The sequence below is a fragment of the Eschrichtius robustus genome, chromosome 13 (genome assembly GCF_028021215.1).
Source record: "Eschrichtius robustus isolate mEscRob2 chromosome 13, mEscRob2.pri, whole genome shotgun sequence".
Classification (NCBI taxonomy): Eukaryota; Metazoa; Chordata; class Mammalia; order Artiodactyla; family Eschrichtiidae; genus Eschrichtius; species Eschrichtius robustus.
This window is the reverse complement of record NC_090836.1, coordinates 74899876-74918577: the sequence shown is the minus strand read 5'-3', so window position 1 is coordinate 74918577 and position 18702 is coordinate 74899876. Positions and strand designations below refer to the sequence as shown.

General features: G+C 41.0%; 1 protein-coding gene across 2 annotated transcripts in view; it reads left to right on the top strand.

Annotated features, from left to right (window-relative positions):
• The first annotated feature begins 482 nt into the window (after positions 1-482).
• The window catches only part of KITLG (KIT ligand), a 93513-nt gene continuing 75293 nt past the window's right edge, over positions 483-18702 (top strand). Inside the window, exon 1 of one of the 2 annotated variants that reach the window (XM_068560073.1) lies at positions 483-700. In XM_068560073.1, the coding sequence (XP_068416174.1) occupies positions 686-700 (15 nt within the window). In that variant the 5' untranslated portion in view covers positions 483-685. The remainder of the gene's footprint in view (positions 701-18702) is intronic. The other variant, XM_068560072.1, reaches the window with a different exon arrangement.

The following is an 18702-nucleotide window of genomic DNA, read 5'->3' as shown; positions in this document are numbered from 1 at the left end:
ATAGATCCTAATTAAGCTTTAAAAACATTTCCATAAAGCAGGAAGGGGCGAATTGTTTGCTAGGCCCCCAGTGACCTCTCCCGCACCGTCTCTACAGAAAAGAGGGAGCTCCGGGCCCTCGCCAGCGCGCGAGGTACTCCTTCCGTCCCCCGGCGGTGCCAGGTGAGCCCCGGCGGAGCTGAGAGGCCGAGCAGGGACTCTCCACTACCCGCGTGCAGCGCGAGCGGCGGCTGCATGGTGTCCAGCTTCACCCTCGGCGCCCCCGCGCCCTGGTGGCCTCCCGGCCGTGCGCACACGGGCCCCCCGGCGAGGGGACGCGCTTGGCTTGATTTGTCCAACTCTGGTGTATTCGCGGGGCTCCGGCCGCCTTCCCGGGTCTCCCTCCCGTGCCCCAGCCCAGTCTCGCTTCCCCGGAGCTCCGGAAGGGAAGGAGGCGTGTCCGGAGTAGGCGGGAGGGAGCTGTATAAAAGTGCTGGCTGTTGCCTAGCTCGGGCTTCACTCGCCGCCTCTCGCAGGGACCGGGAGCGCTGCGCGAAGCACGGGCAGTGGAGAGGGCGTTGCGCTCGGGCTACCCAATGCATGGACTATCTGCAGCCGCTGCTCATGCAATATGCTGGAGCTCCAGAACAGCTAAACGGAGTTGCCACACCGCTGCCTGGGCTGGATCACAGCGCTGCCTTTCCTTATGAAGAAGACACAAGTGAGTAGGGCGCGCCCGGGAGCTCGCCGGCTCTCCAAGAAAATCGCGCCTGGAGGCCGGCGCGTCCCGGCCTCAAGTGCCGGGGCGTTCCGGGCTGTGCCTGCCGGAAGAGCCTGGAGGGCGCTGGGGAGGCGGGCGTGGCGTGCGAGCCCCAGCCGCCCGGCCCGGGTGAGCCTGGGAGAGGAGGAGTGGGAGTGATGAGAGGGAGCCCGTGTCAAGTTTGGAGCTGCAGCCCTTAAGTTGGGAGCTGTCAGTCGGGACCCGCAATTCCTGTAAGATGGAAGGATCTGTTCTTTGGCCGGACAGTTTAAGTGATTACTGAAAGGCATGTCTTTGCACCGGAGGCATTTTCCCGTGGATTTCGGGGACATTACACAACAGCTCCCCACGCGCCACACTCGCTCGCGCACCCAGATTTTTGTGCAGCCCCTGGGTGGGTACCTGGCTCGTGCGGACGCGGGTGCAGCCGCTGGAACTTAGCCAACCCAGAGTTCCTTAGTGGCCGCGTTCGGCTGGGCGGAGAACCTGCCCGGCCAGCCCCGGGAAACTTGACTCCCGCGGCGTCTGCTAGGTTTGCGGCTCTAGGCAAGAGAGCTCTAGAGGGGGTAATACCTCCACATTGCACCCACTTTCTTCCATTACAGAAGAGAAAAAGTTGTGTGTGTGTGTTTTAATGGGCACCTCTGATGGTAGTTATTGAGGTAATTCCCAGTGCTGCAAAATTGTGCATTATACAGAAGCACAGTGGTACAGCACCGTCCAGGGGTACAATTAGTTTTGTTTTTGTTGTTTTCTCTTGCAGCATATATCTGGATTGTCGTTTAGAAAGGGCCGCCACTGTACTCCCATGCACAGTTCTTTTTGCCACTGCAGGTCTTACCTCTACTTCTCCCCTTAGGAATTTTTCTGTTATCTGCTGCGGGTTGGGTAAGGCTGCCCTTTCACCCCCCAGAGGTGCTGTCGGAGATTGCAATTCCTGAAGTGTGTCGAAGGGGTGGAAGTGGTGGGGAAAATGTTTGTACAGATCTTCAGTTTAGAACGTGCTGAAAATGCTTTATTTCATGACATACTTAGTGTCATATTTTAAATAGGTGTCTAGACCTGGGAAGGGTACACATTCAGAGGGGAGTAGGAAGACTCGAGCCCCTTGCACCCGTGTGGAAAAGGGCAGGAGGGAGGGACATGGCCTAGCAGAAAGGTTTGTGTAGTCTAGGGCAGCTGCCCAAAACCGAGGAGAGGTGCGGGGCGCAGGTTCCTCTCCTGCAAGCAGGTTAGTTTATAGGCAAAGCACCTGGGATCACCACAGTGGGCTGTTGAAATGCAAATGTTAAAGACTGGCAACAGAAGAGATGTTTTAATGTAATTACTTGATTCGTACATGCTTTCTGCTTTGTGGAATAATAAGCATGGGCGGACGGGGAACCAATTCTTTGTTATAGTAGCATCTGCTCACGTGAATGGTAGTGGTGAGATGTGGGTGGAGAAACCTCTACCTTCTAGTTCAGGAAAAGAGCCTCAACCTTCCTATTTAAACAAGATCACTGGAGACAGATCAGGTTAATGACCAACAATCCAAAGGGGGGCGATGTACTATCAAGTCACTTTGAGAGTCAGTAGGATTGATGATCCTTGCACCCTTGCTTTGCAAAACAAATGTGAGCTCTGTAATCTCCTTTCTCACTTTGATTAAATGGCTGTGTAAATTGGATTACATGGGATAATTCCATTGAAAACTAGAAAGAGGTCAAACTAGCCTGAAACTCCTTGGTGTTAGTGACTCAGTACTGCTGACCAGAGACACTGCAGACAGCTAAGTATTTTAGAAATGTGACCTACTCAGGCCAAGTAAAAGTGCAAGCCCTTTGGGGGAACTTGCTGCTGTTAAAGGACTGAAGGCAAAGGAGGGCAGTGCCCTTGGTGAATGAAGGCATTCATTGCTTGGGATCTACTGACCTTCAAGGTTTCCTTTAAAGATACTTCTAGCAATTCCACATTCTTGCCATTGAAAAAGGGGACCCTGGAAATAGCATGAAATCAATGAAATAATCAGTGGAAATGGGGGGGGGTGCTTAGATCCTCATTCATATTGTTAAATTTTCTAATCCAAAAGTTACAAAGAAATTTCCGGTGCAACTCTGTATGGATGGAGAGTAGTATAAGGAAATCTGACATTAAGATGTAAGATTGTTCTACTGAATCTAATGTTATACTTTCCAGGGAGGAATATCTATTAACATTCAGTAGTTTAAATAATCATTTATAAAGATGGCATCAATTCCAGAGTTCTGTTATAAAACAAACAGTTGTGTACCCTTCCATTACCCAAGATATAAAATGAGAATTTAATGATAATTTTAAAAATACACTTGAATTGTGCAGCTCTCCAAGAATCACAGGGACATCAGGCATTCTGGACTCTCAGTCAAGCTAAATAAATGTGGAAATTCACCAACGACCACTTGAGGTTTGATAAATGATTCTTTAATTTATTTAGCACGTGTGATGAACTTTTAGCATATGGGAAATAATTACACAGGCAGTAGTCATGAGGAGCAATTTTAACAATAAGTTTAGTCACAAGTCTACAGAAATGAAAGCATTTTGCATTTTTCAGATTTCTGAATGTATTTTATCCATATTGTGTGGTTTTATGTTTTCTGAAGGGAATTGTGTCTCTGGCTTAGAAAACATCTATTTCAATATATAATCATTTCTTTTTCAGTGTAATACTCTGATAAACTGGTATATTAAATAACAATTGAACATCTTAATTTGCAAGACCAATTAGAAAAGTGCTATCAGTTTAAAAGGGCTTGCGCCATGTTTATTGATGTTGTACTTACATTTTAGTTTCGAGATGGTCTGTGAGAGTTTTCACGACTGCTGTCAGTTTTAGAAATATGAAGATAGGAAAAATTCGTCTGGCAAACGGTGTAGAAAAGGCCATTTTGGGCACACATTAGTTCTCAGAAGAAGCAAATAGATGTTTATTAGCTTTTGTTTTTCCAGAGAAAATATCTCTCTTTTGTCTGTATGAAGTTTGTCATCTGGGTGATGATGCAAGTTTATAGAAAACTTTAACATTTATGAAGAGAGCATTTTTTAATTTTGTCCTTAAAATCACTCCATTTGGAATGTGTGCTTTGAACAATCCTAATTTTTGTAGCTTTTAATTGATAGATTCTGCCAAGACTTTAAAACTCAAGTGCTAAGTCGATTACATGTAACATAAAACAAGGAAAATAACCATATGGAAGTCTGAAGGCCTGAGCCAAACCAATTAAAATCGCCAAATTTTATTTATATCTAACTGCTGATTTGGAGATAGCAAATTATGAATCACATTTATTCTATAATGATAGGGTTATTGAAATCTTTCCATCACCATCAATAACATTAAAAAAAAAAATTCTCCCCAAATAGCTAGTCTGAAACTGGAGGTTTCTTGCATGGTCCGGCGAGCCCCACTGCGTGTGCCCTTCCCCATCCATGTCTAGGGAACACCTGAGATATAGTGGAGAGATCTTAGGTTCTAGCTTTTCAAGACTTTGATTCTAATTCCTGTTTTACCACTGGGAAGACAAATGACTTTAGGCACATGGTTTAACTTCTTGGGATTTCCATTTTGCAATCTGCACAATGATTATAAAATAGTTATAAAGACCTGTAAGGATTAAATGAGATTTTATATATGTCTGTATCCCAGCACAGTGGCTCACTGTAGTTACAGCCTGAATGTATTATCCCTGAGAAGAGAATTGCCTGCCGACTAACTTAAAAGCCAGAAAAAAAAACTAGCTTTTGCAGGTAAATGATGCTTAACCATCAAAGCACAGAGACCAAATTTTCATAAATCTGGATCTCTGCATTCAGCCTTATAAACTGATACCTGTTTGTACTATCAAATCAGGAATGTGAAAAGAAAGGCTATCTGTGGCAGGAGAGATGATAAATGCTTTAAAGTTTTTCTTAAAAAGTGAAAATAAGAGAGTTAAAATTGAAAATTGGAATAGAAAATGGGAATATAATCACCATCTCCGATTCACTTCCGTATTTCCGTACTCTTGCTTTCTAAGTTCCCTTTGTCTGACTCTGAGGGTTTATTTTATTTCATTTTAGACTAAAGAGACTGGGTCAGTTTCCTGTCCTTGGTGTTCTTGAACTTGCTCTTCAGAGTGAGGACAAGCGTTCATGTCTGCAGGGTGTCTTTATGGTCTTTACCGGGCAACATGTGGTGACATTTTTATTTTTTTCATTATGCAAGTTTGGGAGATTTTTTTTTTTTTCTTTTCTCAGTTACCTTAATGTTCCCTTTCGTAAATTAGGGTAAGGCATTTGGATATAAATCTGTCAGGAGTGATCTTTTATCTTTGTTTTCTAGTACACGAATCATAAGCAGCTGCAGGAGACTCTCTTTTTTGGTGTTAGTCACCTGTGTAGTCAGAACAATTTATAAAACAAATTGAAGGAACACCAGGATGCTTTTATAATCTGTTTTCAGGGTTATTTTGTTTAGACTTTGTCTCATAAAAACCATTGACTATAGCCTTACTGATTTATAGATGCGGTGAGGTGTTTTTGCCTTTTCGCTTAATTATGGGCATGCTAAAAACTGTTTACAGGGGCTGGGAGTTGGAGAGAATTGTCATTATCCCATCTCTACCTATTTCCTTCTGTCCAGAAAAATGGAGGTGATAGGGGGTGATTTTCTTATAATTAGGCCTCATGGATCTTTTTCTAAAATTGCAGTGTGTGTCATCTAAAGGAAGACTGTCCGTTACGTAACTCTCTTTGTCTTTTGACTACATTTTACTGTTTTTTCTAGGCTGCCACGTTGACTTGGTTATTAGGGGATGGAGTTCATTTATTAGCGCAGGTACTATGTTGTATGACTTCGGCCAGGCATTTGAATCTCTCTGGACCTCAGTTTCCTCCGCTGTAAAATGAGAGAGTAGGACTAGGTGATTTCTAAGTGCCTTCCAGTTCTAAAATTCTCTATGTCTAAGGTACTAGTAAAATAGATGTTTGAACCAGATGGCATTTTAGCTTCCTTTGGTTCTGAGATTCATGTAGTCATTGCTTTGGTGTGAATAGAAATTTTAACCATTGTTTTATGATAATAAAGCAGACAATGGGGAGAAATGAAGGAGATTTCAACTTAGACTGTTGTACTTTTAGCCTTTTCACCTGCTACTTGGTATTTCTCTATAACAAGAATGGTATTTGCACTTGCTATTTTGGCAATATCCATAGTTGAAGGGGCTCTTTACTTTCTCTCTTCCAATCTTTAAATCCTCTGAGTGAAGAAGAATCATAAGGCAAAGTCAGACAGCCAGAGGAGGTCATCTTACATAAATAATGAATGTCTGCCTCTCCATATTTGCTTATTGTTTCTACCCCTGCAGTCTCCAATAGCTGTGTGCGTGGAGTAGAAATGGAGAGAATTTGATCCTGTAGTGGAAAGAACTTTTGTGGAGGGAATCAGAGGTACGGACCCTGCACTTGGCTCTGGCTTCAGGGCCAGTCACTGGATCTTCGTAGTCTTAGGCAAGTCTTGGGCAAGTCACTGAGCCTCAGTAATATTGTGCCCTAGAGTTAACCCTGAGAAGAAGAGTGAAGGGGAGAGGTCTGCAGCTGGAGACACAGAGGCTGAAAAAGGAGGGAGCAGCCCTTCTGCCTCCGGGAAAGATGGTTTCTGTGGATGGCACGTTGCCGAGTCTCAGTCTCTCCTTGCCCTGACTTTTTGCGAGTCTGAACCCCCTCCTCCAGGCAAGAGACCAAGGATTCCGCAGAAAATAGAGCTGTGACAATGATGATAATGCTCTTCTGCTCTAAGCACCAGCAAAATCTAGTGAACTTCCTGCTAAAACCATGTTCAGAATTGAGGCAATGGTCCAGACACTTAAAAAAAGCAGCAGTAGCTATCTTTCATTTATCTGGATGAAGGAATTCAGCACTTGACTTTGCAGGTGTAGCTGTTGCCTTGGGGCTTGGAGTGCTGCTGATTAGAATGTAGTCTCTAAGGGGGCAGTTAGGGTGCCTTTTCTGTGTTCCTGGTGCACAGACAGCAGCTCAAAAATCTGACAGTGGCCTTGCAAAGAATGCCTTTGCTCTCTAGGGTGACCATGCAAAAGGGCGCACAAGACGAGAGAGCGAGAGCAAAGCCATCGTCAGTGCTCACTTGAAAGAGTAAGCCCCAGCCTCCTTCACCTTTGCAGAAAGGGCATCCCCACTGTATAATGTACTCTGACTGCATACTGTGCCCCCACTGGAGACCAGGGAGGACAGAGCACAGCCTGAAGGGGGCCGTTGTTTGTCTTGCATACACATACTCTGTTGCCCTTTCAGGAGCAGAAGTTCATCTTTTGTTTAAAAGCCCTGTGGGTGCTTAGCACTTTTGCCTCTTTTTCCCCTTGACTTGAAATCTCTGAAGCCAAGGACCTTTCCATTTAAGTGCCTTTACTAAAGTCCAGGGCTGAATCACATCTTGTAATTGGCCTGTTTCTTCTAAATGCCAGTGTTTGAGTGGTAGTAAACCAGGTCGCCTCTAAAAATTACAGCTTAATAGTGGTTGTCTATTGTGAGGAACCCCGTTGTGCCGAGTTTTCCACTGTTTACTTGGGGTCCCTTTCGCAAAGCCTTCCTAGACAGCTGCCTTGTGAAAACACAGATTCCTTGATTTCCAAGAAGAGTGTTGCAAAGAAAGTAGGTTGTGTTTATAAAGGCCTTGCGCCCTTCCTGGGATGCGTTGTCCACATGGATGGCTGTTAAAATTTACATTCACTGCAGAACTTTAGATGGGAGGAGGGAGGCAGGGTAGAGGTGCTTCATATAAAATGGTTTCTAATGTGATCTAGAAAACCCAAGGATTGCAAAACAAACCCTGGCAGTCACACATCGTTATTTCTGGTTCTGTGTTAAACCTACAGTTTGACACTTCTGAAATAGTCAACACGTTAGGGATTTCCATTTTTGATGACCGACTAAAACCTCTGTCATTACTTTAGTTTGGATCTCTGGCGATTTTAGAAAGCTGCTATCTTCAGCCGGCCCTACCCAGAGATCTCTGATGTGTTCTGTTAGGTGGAGAACTAACACAGGTCATTCTACTGTTTGTTAGAAAGATAAATTATCACAGTAAAGGAGCTGGGCTGGTGCTTTCTGCTTCCAGGTGGTGCAAAGGGGTTGCTAAAATGCAGGGATAATAAAGTAGTTAGAAAACGTTCATGAAGAATCAAAAGGAGGATATTAGTATAATGTTTTTAGTACTGGATGAAATTAATTCTATGTAGAAAAGCATCCAACGACAAAATAGGGTTTATATAATCCTTCCATTGTTACGCAACAAATTGTAACAGTTTTGTTTTTTCTAATTCTTAACCCCTGCCCAGGAAAATACTTTAAAAGTTTAGGACACGTTTGTTTATAATGTACTATGGCCATAATGGTACTCTACATCTTAACAGTACTAGAAAATAGTGGACCATAAAAAATAGTTCCCCGTTTGAAATTTGGATCTTTCTTATTCTTAAACAATTCCATAGACTTTTATCGATTTGACCATTTATTGTTTGCATTTCTGTATAAATGTCACACATAAATGATTCAGCTTGAAGGAATGAAATTTACTACAGTCTGTGTCAAGCATTTGACATTTAAATGTGTATCCATTTTAAATACTTTCATGATTGTTTTGTAAAATCAAATCACCCTGATAATAAGATCATGCCAAAATGGCACTTAGTAGAAAACAGTTCCAAGATGAATTCAAAGAACTTTTCTTCTGGGAGGTAGGTACTGTTTTTTTAAACCCCAATTCACAGAAGAGGAAAAGGTCTTTAACTTGCCAACTCCAGGTGTTTTATGGTCATGATTAACACCCAAAGAGATTTAGCTGGCACTACCACAGAGTATTAGTGCGGCCTATTTAGAACCTCAAAGATACATGTTCTGCTTATAGGAGCATTAAATCAAAAGCAAACACAATTCAGATATTAAAAACAGTTGCCTGTAATAGTTGGCAACAAAAATTTTGTGATTCCAGTTACCTAGCAGAGTGGCTCATACTAGAGGTTCAGTGAACACAGATGGAATGTTGTTGAATAAATAAATGCCTGATTTCAGGTTGTTAAGTGCCAATAACCTTTTTTAGAAGCCTTTTTCTTTTTTTTTTTTTTTAACAGAAGGCAAATTTTAACTACTATCCTGGCTCTGTTATACACAGATATGTCTGGTTGATGATTAGAAAGGCTACTTTGTTCCCCATTTACAGTATTAATTTTCAGTGAATGTGCACTATTATTTACTAAGTGAAACTGGTGGGCATGTGAGAATACAGAAAACATTGGACTGAATCAAATGTAGTAGTGGTTCGGCCGCTTACTAGCAGTGTGCCTTTCAGTAAGTGTTTCTCTCTGAACTTCTCCTTCCCAATCTTTAAAATGGGTGCAGAAATAACTATCTACTGGTAGTACTGATGTCATGATTAAGTGAGATAGGCCGTGTAAGGGCACAGGGACTTGCTTTTAGTAAATAATAAGTTCCTTCTCTGCAAGAAGAGCAAATCATGGAACCTTTCAGCAAATCCACATGCTGTAAGACATAAATTCATTGTTCACAGTTCCTGCCTTTGGCTATAGGGCTTGCATGAATAAATGAATTAAAATAATAGAGCTTAATACCTTAACTGCCTTATTTATACACAATCTACCTTCTTTAACACTCTTAAGCACTCTTAGCAAACTAAACAAAATTTTCCTCCAATTTTACCCCCTTTATCATTCTCCCATTTCTATGAAAGGCAACAGTTATACAAAATAGGCCAAAAGACAAGCTGCTTAAGAAGAGAAAGGATAGGGGACTTCCCCGGCAGTCCAGTGGCTAAGACTCTGCACTTCCAATGCACAGGGCATGGGTTTGATCCCTGGTCCGGGAACTAAGATCCCACATGCCACGGGGCATGGCCAAAAAAAAAAAAATAAGAGAAAGAATAAAGTAATAAGACTAGTTAATACGTTAATATCCGTTGATTACTCGCAATAGATGAGGCGCCAGGCCACAAACTGCACAGGAATATCTCATTTGATTCTAGCAAAAAAAAAAAAAAATGTTATGAAGCAGATATTATTATTGATATCATTTTTTTTTAACAAATAAGGAAACTAAAGTTCAGAGAGATTAAGAACACTTGCCCAAGATTAAAAGGGAAAAAATTTGCAAGTAAGTGGAAGAGCTTGGATTTGGAGCCAAGCCTGTTTAATTCTAAAAACTAGATTCCATTGAACCACGTCAATGGAATGAACCCATATTTAAATATACATATACATACAATCTGTAAGACTCAAGCCTTTTTTTGTTTGTTTAAATTTATTTATTTATTTATTTATGGCTGCGTTGGGTCTTCGTTTCTGTGCGAGGGCTTTCTCCAGTTGCAAGCGGGGGCCACTCTTTTTTTTTTTTTTTAATTAGAGAGAAATTCAAGAATTACAACATTGAATTTTTTTTTTTTTAATTTATTTTTTTAGCTGTGTTGGGTTTTCGTTTCTGTGCAAGGGCTTTCTCCAGTTGCAAGCGGGGGCCACTCTTTTTTTTTTTTTTTAATTAGAGAGAAATTCAAGAATTACAACATTGAATTTTTTTTTTTTTTAATTTATTTTTTTAGCTGTGTTGGGTCTTCGCCTCTGTGTGAGGGCCCCCTCCAGCTGCGGCGAGCGGGGGCCACTCTTCATCGCGGTGCGCGGGCCTGTCACTATCGCGGCCTCTCTTGTTGCGGAGCACAGGCTCCAGACGCGCAGGCTCAGCAGTTGTGGCTCACGGGCCTAGTTGCTCCGCGGCATGTGGGATCTTCCCAGACCAGGGCTCGAACCCGTGTCCCCTGCATTGGCAGGCAGACTCTCACCACTGCGCCACCAGGGAAGCCCCCTCAAGCCTGTTTTAAAAAAAAATTTGCATGTGAAGATGATGGTTTTTTAATCCTATAAGGGGAAGGCTGACAGCAGGCAAAGCAGGGCTCCCAGGGAGAGTGAGGGGTTGCTTCTGATTGAGCTCCTCAGTACCACCCAGGAGGGTAAATGGCTGTGCAGAGCAGCAGCACTCCCACAAGTCAGGGAGCCAGGGCTTGGTCCCCAGCCTCTCCCACCTCAGTCTCCTTAGCCATCGAATGCCTGCCTCAGCTGACCTGTTGTGTGGGAGGTCCTTGTAAACTGGAAAAATGCCATTTTAATTTATGGAATTAAGAATTACTGCCGAAACCTTGGTGTCTTTCAAAATAAAATGGTACTTTTCTTGGCAGAGGGGAGGTTTTTAAATATTTGAAAATTGTGTTGCAAAATAACTTCTTGGGGGATAAAAGATGCTTTGGGGATTACTTTAATCAGTTTGCTCTATTTTCATGATGTTTCCAAACACAATTTTATTTTATTTTTTAATTTACTTATTTATTTATTTATTTATGGCTGTGTTGGGTCTTCGTTTCTGTGCGAGGGCTTTCTCTAGTTGTGGCAAGAGGGGGCCACTCTTCATCGCGGTGCGCGGACCTCTTGTTGCGGAGCACAGGCTCCAGACACGCAGGCTCAGTAGTTGTGGCTCACGGGCCCATTTGCTCCGCGGCATGTGGGATCTTCCCAGACCAGGGCTTGAACCCGTGTCCCGTGCATTGGCAGGCAGATTCCCAACCACTGCGCCACCAGGGAAGCCCCAAACACAATTTTAAGTGGCGGTGATCATTTTTAGAAAACTACTTAATAATGTCTTTATGCTTATGTCTGTTTGTTAAAGCCACCAGCCATTAAAGTTGTGACCTTTGCTTTGTAATTCCTTGTCAGTCCAACTGCATGAATAGTAAAAATTCGTTTTCTGCATTGATGTTACTATTTTTTGAAACAATTGGCTGTTGGAGCACCCTTAGCGGCAGCATCGCTATGTAATTTATCAGTTTAGCGGAAGTGAAGTTGTTCGCTAAAAGGTCCTGGAATCATTTGAACACAGGTGAAGGAAACAACAGAACAGAGATGTGATGAACCAAATAGACTGCAGTTAGATGACCCACTTTGGTTGGCTAATCCTCTGAGCCTCAGTTTCCCCATCTGCCAAAGATGGAGAGCAGGAGTACATTTCTCAAAGGTGGTTGTGAAGATTAAATGAAATAATCCACAAAAAGCCCTTAGTCCAGTGCCAGGCACCTAGGAAATCCTAACAGCATTAAACAAATGGTAAGCTTATCAACAGTGGTGACTCCTTTCTTAAGAAAGTGACTTTAATTACAAAGTCTCCATTGTCAGAATGAAAGGGAAAGTTCAAGCAGTTTATCCAAATACCTCAGGCTTGGAATTCACTTTAGTCCTGAATAATTGTTTTCATTCCCTACTTTAACCAAAAACTGAAAAAGAGCTAAATGTGTATAATTATAATCGCAAGATAGTTTACCTAGAGCAAAGTTACTTCTTTCTATCCTGTGCCCAAGGTCACAGAGCTAATACGTGGTGGAGCTGGCTTATGAACCAGGCGGTCTGGAACTAGAGCCTACATTCCTAAACTCTATGCTATACTTGGAACTGGGGGGACAGAACATGAGTCCTTCCCATGAATTGGTGAGTGATCTACTTTTCCCTGTCTGGGAGGAGAAGTCATTTTCTGCATCAACAGAAATATAACCACTTGTCAAGAGGGAAAGGAAAGAGCATGGCTTTTGTGTGAAAAGCACCAAGGTTTTACGTCTGGCTCTAGCTTGCCAAGGGATCTTAAGCAAATTATTTAACTTTGCTTAACCTTCTCTTAAACTGAATTTCCTCTTCTGTAAAATGGAATAATAATACTTTGTAGCTTTTTAACCTGGAAATAGGATGTTGCATACCTGCTTTGTGATTGTCACTCACAGAATTGTACTATTATAAAAAAGTACTTTTCAGACTCAACATGTTTTCCTGCTATACTATTAAGAACTAAGTTGTGTTTGTACAAATGTTTGACTCATTGGCCTCATGCAGACACTCAAAGGAGCATGGACTTTGGAGTTAGAATGAGGCTTAAGTCCTTAGCTCTGTTATTCACCAAGACCCACGTGCATGTTGTTTACTTTCTTTCTCAATGTCCTCATATGTATAATGGGGTGGTAAGGATAATATTACATGGTTGGAAGAATACAAAGATTAAATGAGATAATATATAGAAATTGGCTGACCCAGCACTGATGTTCAATAAGTAGTATCTCTAATCTTTAGGGACTGGATTATACCAGCTAACAGGTCAGTATGGATCCGTGTACTCTGTCTGTTTGCTCCACTTGTGTGATGGCTATAATCTATTTAAACCTGTTGTCACTGAAAAGCAGAGAGAGATTATGGGTGATTATGGGAAATTGGATTGTGTGACCGTGAACTGAGATTAGTAAGGGTCTGGATCTGGGTCAGCATCCCCCTTTGTGACCAAGAATGCTGATACATGTCTTGGCTACGTCACCAGTTATTGTGTGTGTTGTTCCATTCAGAGGCCTATGGTCATACTTATTATTCTAAGCCTTGAGTAATGAAAAATTCAAACTTTCTAAACACATGAAAGCTTTGAGTTTATTAATGTCTTCCAAAATGAGCCTCACACTACTTTATATAGTATGTATTAATAGCTTTGGAGATGCATAGATCTGGAGTCGCCTCTTCAAATTGGATGACTTTGAATCATTTAATTCTTCTAACATTCTGATTTTCTCATTTCTAAAATGACATTTATAATAGTGTTTAACTTCTCTCGTGGTTTTGAGGATTAAATGAGCCAGTACATGACAAGGGCTATTTCATGCCAGGTACCCAGAAAACCTAGGTAAATGCTAGCTGCTTTCAAGAAAAATTCATTTTTGCATTCAAAGTTGGTTGTGTTTTTTTTTTTTTTTTTGCTGTTGTTGTTTTTGTTTTTTTTTTCTTTGCATGTGTTGAATTTAGTAAAGGTGTAGGATCAACAGTTTGGGAATGTTTGCGTTATGAATTCAGGTTTTATTTTCTTGTGGGTGATGGTATTTAGAGTTTAAGGGCTTGATTGTCCAGGTTAATCTTCAAGTAAGTTTTGTATCCATCAAGACAGACGTTACTTTTATCAGTCCATTACTTCAGGTAAACAAGCATTCCATTCTTATACAGAACATTAAACTGTTATGTTCCTTTTGATGGACTTGTTCAAAGCGCTTGTGAAAGACAGAAAACAGCTCCTGTTTTCTGACATTGTATAATCTGAACGCTCTTTCTAGAGGTTTCTTGACTGAATCTTTGACTATCACTACCTCAAAAATTAAGTTATCAACCCAGATAAGTGTGAAGTAACTTTGGGTTCAGTTTAGAGTAGGATCTAACACAACAATTTGAGCCAAGACTCAAGTGAAACCAAAAAGCAAAAATCTCTTTTAAATGTTGAAAAAGGACAAAGTCTACGTCCATTCTTTAAAGGCCCAAAGGAGAATGGGACAGAATCATTGGTTTTTATAAGTCACTTAGGAGAGCTGGATTATAAAGGGACTTAGTTTTGCATCTTTCCTTGAAAATGTGTGTCCTGGCACTTGGGGGGGGGGGGTGGGGCAAGGCAGGAAAGTCAGAACAAGCACTTTCTGACTATAGGAGATCCACATCCTAAATTCAACTATGTGGTGTTGCTATGGGGTTCATCCCTCTGAGGGCATCCATTTTGTTATCCAACAAAATGGAGAGTGAATTCTGTAATTTTAAAGATTCTCTCTAATGCACACAATCTAGATTATTAATGGAAGTCTGACCATGTGACTACCCTGGTTAAAATCCTCCATTGACTTTACATTGCCTGCAGGATAAAGTCCAAACCCTCAACACACTGTACAAGATTCTCTGTGATTGGCTGTTGCTTATCTCTACTGCTCCCTGAGTGGTAAATTTCATGCTGGCATCACTTAACGAAGTACAGTGAAATAGTGACATATTCCACACTGCATTTGGTCCTGAAAGCCCTGATAGCCCCTCTTCATCGTCCAGCTGGTCTAGCTGAGATGGTTCCTCCTCTCGGAAGTCCTCCCTGAAGTCTGTTTGCCCTTCTTCCCTGCCCCCACTTTCCTTGTGTTTAGTGATCTTACCCCGTGCTTCTGTAGCATTAAAAAAAAATCATATATTGAAAACAATACAATGAAATTATCTTCTTACTTAGCTGTCTACCTGGCTAAATCGCCTCATGTTGGTATCCCCAGCTAGTGGTACAACACCAAAATCTTAGTAAAGGTTTTTGGAACCAAACTATGAGTTAATGAATCACGTCAGATGTATCTTTGACTGAATCTTTGACTGTAGCATTCTAAGCATGGATCTGAGTACTTACAGTTTTATGCCTGCTGACCTTAATTGACACATGGGTTGGCACCAAGGAGGGTGATTTGGAAGGTAGGAGGAACATTACTATCACGCATTGATGTCATACATAGGAAACGCATATAACTGTGCATGCAGTACCACCTGGCACAAACATACGTTGTTCAAACATAATTCTGTTTGGAGAGAGAAGTGGGCCATTTGGGGTTGTAGAAGAGGGTAGAGACCATGGATTACAAAAAGAGGAAGGTGGGGCAAGTTGCTGGCCATTTTTAAGGAAATAACACAGTAGGTTGAATAGCAGGCGCCAGATGGTGCTTGCTAATTCAAGATTATAGAGGGTGTAAGAGCCAGAAAGGATTTTAGTACATAATACTGCTGCTGATGATGATGAAGAAAATGATGATTCTGATGCTCATTCCATGTGCCAGGTCCTGAGCTAAGTATGTTACATACTTTTATCTCCCCTGATTCTCTCCACCTATGAGGGTAGTTATATCATCCTTCCATTTACAGAAGAGGAATGTGGGCTTAGGAAGGTTGTGCAAGTCGCTCAGCATCTTACAACTAGTTAGTCTTAAACCCAGTCTGTTTGCTTAGTGTTAGTATTGCTGACATCTTCTCTTTTTGCCTAGGTAAGATGTTTTTCTTGATACATAATAATGAATAAGACTGTTATAAATAGAGTAAATGAATTCTTCTTTCCAGCTCACCCACGTTCAAGAAGCTTCCTTTCATATTTTCTTTCCACGGTTTGTGTTGGTTAATGGTTAGCCAGTGCAATAGACAAGGAAAGGATGTTGTGTAGTTTTAGATTCTGATGTGTATAATCTCTAGCAAGAAATTGATGAAAGAAATATGAGACAATAGACAATATGAGAAATTTAGATGGTTCATTTTAAATGATATTTGTGGATTTAAGACTGATGTGATTAAGGAATTTAGCAAAAGCGATGTTTCATTACTCAAGATCAAAGACGTATTTAAGTGTGGAGGAAGAAAGTTGGAGAAGGATTTAATAAGAAGTGATGGTTTCAGATTTCATCTGTGATTAGAAGTCACCATCTTAGTGACCCAAGGCAATGATACAACTGCTTTACAATTCAGTGCTCTAAAGTTAACATTTTTTAGATTTGTGTACTTTAAAACATTCACAAAATTATTGGGTTGGCCAAAAAGTTCGTTTGGGTGTTTTCATAACATCTTACGGAAAAACCCAAATGAACTTTTTGGCCAACCCAATATTTTGATGCCAAGTTTTCAAAAGTTCTGAAGTTGTTAAAGTTATGCAACCTTACAGCATGGCCTATTTTACCTTTTCTTTTTTTCTGTTTTTTAAATCAGGTAAGCTGCTTGGTTTTGTGTGTAAACTGAAAGGTTATCATTTCTGAAACCCATAAAACTTTTTCAAGTTTTGGATAATAATCACATTACAAGTAGCGAAATCTACCTCCTGTCTCAATTTACAAACAAAATCTCCAAAAAGGAAACATAAATGAGAAGAGGAGATGACACACAAAAATTAAACAATGAAGTGGATGTGCAAAATGGCTTGTGCAGATTTGGCACTTGAATCATACAGCAGCTGAAGCATATCTTTTAAATTTCATTTAGCTGGATACACGGCCCTGTCTTCATTTCCTGAGATTCCCATTCTCTCCTATATGGTGAGAGAATCTCTTTGCTTTCCAAGCAGTCTTCCTGTTTACATGTATTCCTCCAGCCACTTTTGATTCCACAGCAAAGCAGCTGCTTTGAAAAAAGCCCAAAGGATAATCTTGCAATGGATACTCACTCATCTTCTTTCCTGACCCAAGGAGAAAGTTCCTTTTTATTTTCCCCTAGCATTATTTAGAGTTAGGACTTGAGGGTTTAAAGTACATTTTCCATATTCTTCTTTTGTTTTATTAAACAAGGAAGCTTAATTGATAATCTTCCCAGGTCATCTTTGAGGAAGAATTTCAGAACACAAAATAGTTGACATTTACTTTGAAGATTGTTAACTCAGAACCTTTTAAAAAATAGTAATAATAAACTGTGTGATGCCACTACTCACATCCTGATACATTGTAAAAAGTCTTCTCCTTTCTTATTTCTGTCCTACATCTTCCTTTCTCTGCTGAATTTGGAGTCTCTTCCTACATAGTGATATTATGGAGAATGCTCAGCACAATTCCATGATGTCATGGTGAAAAATCGGAATAAAAGAGTTTGCCACTTAATCATGCTTATTAGCATGAAAATGCAATAATAAAGCCTATTTTGGAGGGGGGGTGGTGAGGGGGAGTGTCATTTGAGTCCACTCCTGAGTAGTCTGGCATGCAACTTTCTGCTTCTTGCAAACAAGTCTTGTCAGAGGGGAACAGTGATATTATGCCTGTGTTACTCTGAAGCAAAGGTAGTTGATTTTATTCTTTAGTCAAACTAGGAATGGGTCTGGATGACGTAAAAAAAAAATAATTTAGTTCTGTGAGTGTGAGCTTTTTTTTTTTTTCTTTTGCCTTCTCTGGTAGGGATGACAGATAAGAGTCATCCAGTGCTTTGAGAAGAGATAAGATTAGCATTTAAAAGCTTAACCTATGTCATCACTTCTGAACACGCCTGCTCCCAAATGAAATCATATTCCTTGCATGTGTTTCCCAGTGCAGAATCACCATGAATAATTTTTTATGCATGGCTGCTTTAGAAATTTTGATGGATTGCAGCTCATTGGGAGAGAGGAAGAAATTTATAGATGCATCTTATACTGAATTCTAAATAAAATTGTAGACCTCTCAGCGACTTCCACTGAACTTACTGTAGGAAAGTGTCTGCATTCCAGGTCTGTGGGGGTTTTTTTTTGTTTTTCTGTTTTGTTTTGTTTTGCCCCCGTTGAGTCAGTAAAGGAAAGTAACTACACATGATACTCATCTAGTTCCTTTAGAAAGGGAATCTGGGGATTTTACAGGCGGGTCTGCACTTTGGGTTATTATCACATTTTGGCCACATCTGCCAGTGAAGGCATTTTCCACTGGTTGTTCATTAAAAATAGTTTATTTAGCATTTACTACAAGCAGATCGCTGTGCTAGAGGCTAAAGCTACAGCAGTGAGCAAAACATATTATTCCTGCTCTTCATCGGGCTTACAGTCTATCCCTGGTTTTATATCCTAATTTTCCATTTTCATGGGGCTAGAGAAGTATTTAAAGGTGCAAAGAAAAAGTTTAAAAGTTCAAACTGAGAAGCATTTAGCTAATGTCACATTTTGGATAATTAAGAGAATGTTGCAACATTACTCACCCTTGTTATCATTAAGGTTTAGCAGTTATTGGACCCAAGAATAGGAAGGAGGACAGTGGTTTATGCCCAATGGATGAGCAAAACTCTTCTGTTTATCCTTCATTCATTCATTCAACAAATATTTATGAAAGGCTTGTCTGTACTCAGCACTGCTCTACCCACTCTGGACAAAACAGTGAGGGATGGAAAGTACTTGCCTTATGGGACTCAAACTCCAGCAGGAGACAGGTAACAAGCACAGCTGGTGGGTAATGTTGCAATTCCATTGTGTGATAGGGCCACCATCTGCTAAGGAGTGAATCACACACTGTCCTGACTTCATCTGTGCCCCATTTCACATACCTGAATTTATTCTCTATTCAGACAGTTTAGAGAGTGCTACCACAATGGTCTGTACCATATGAAAGATAA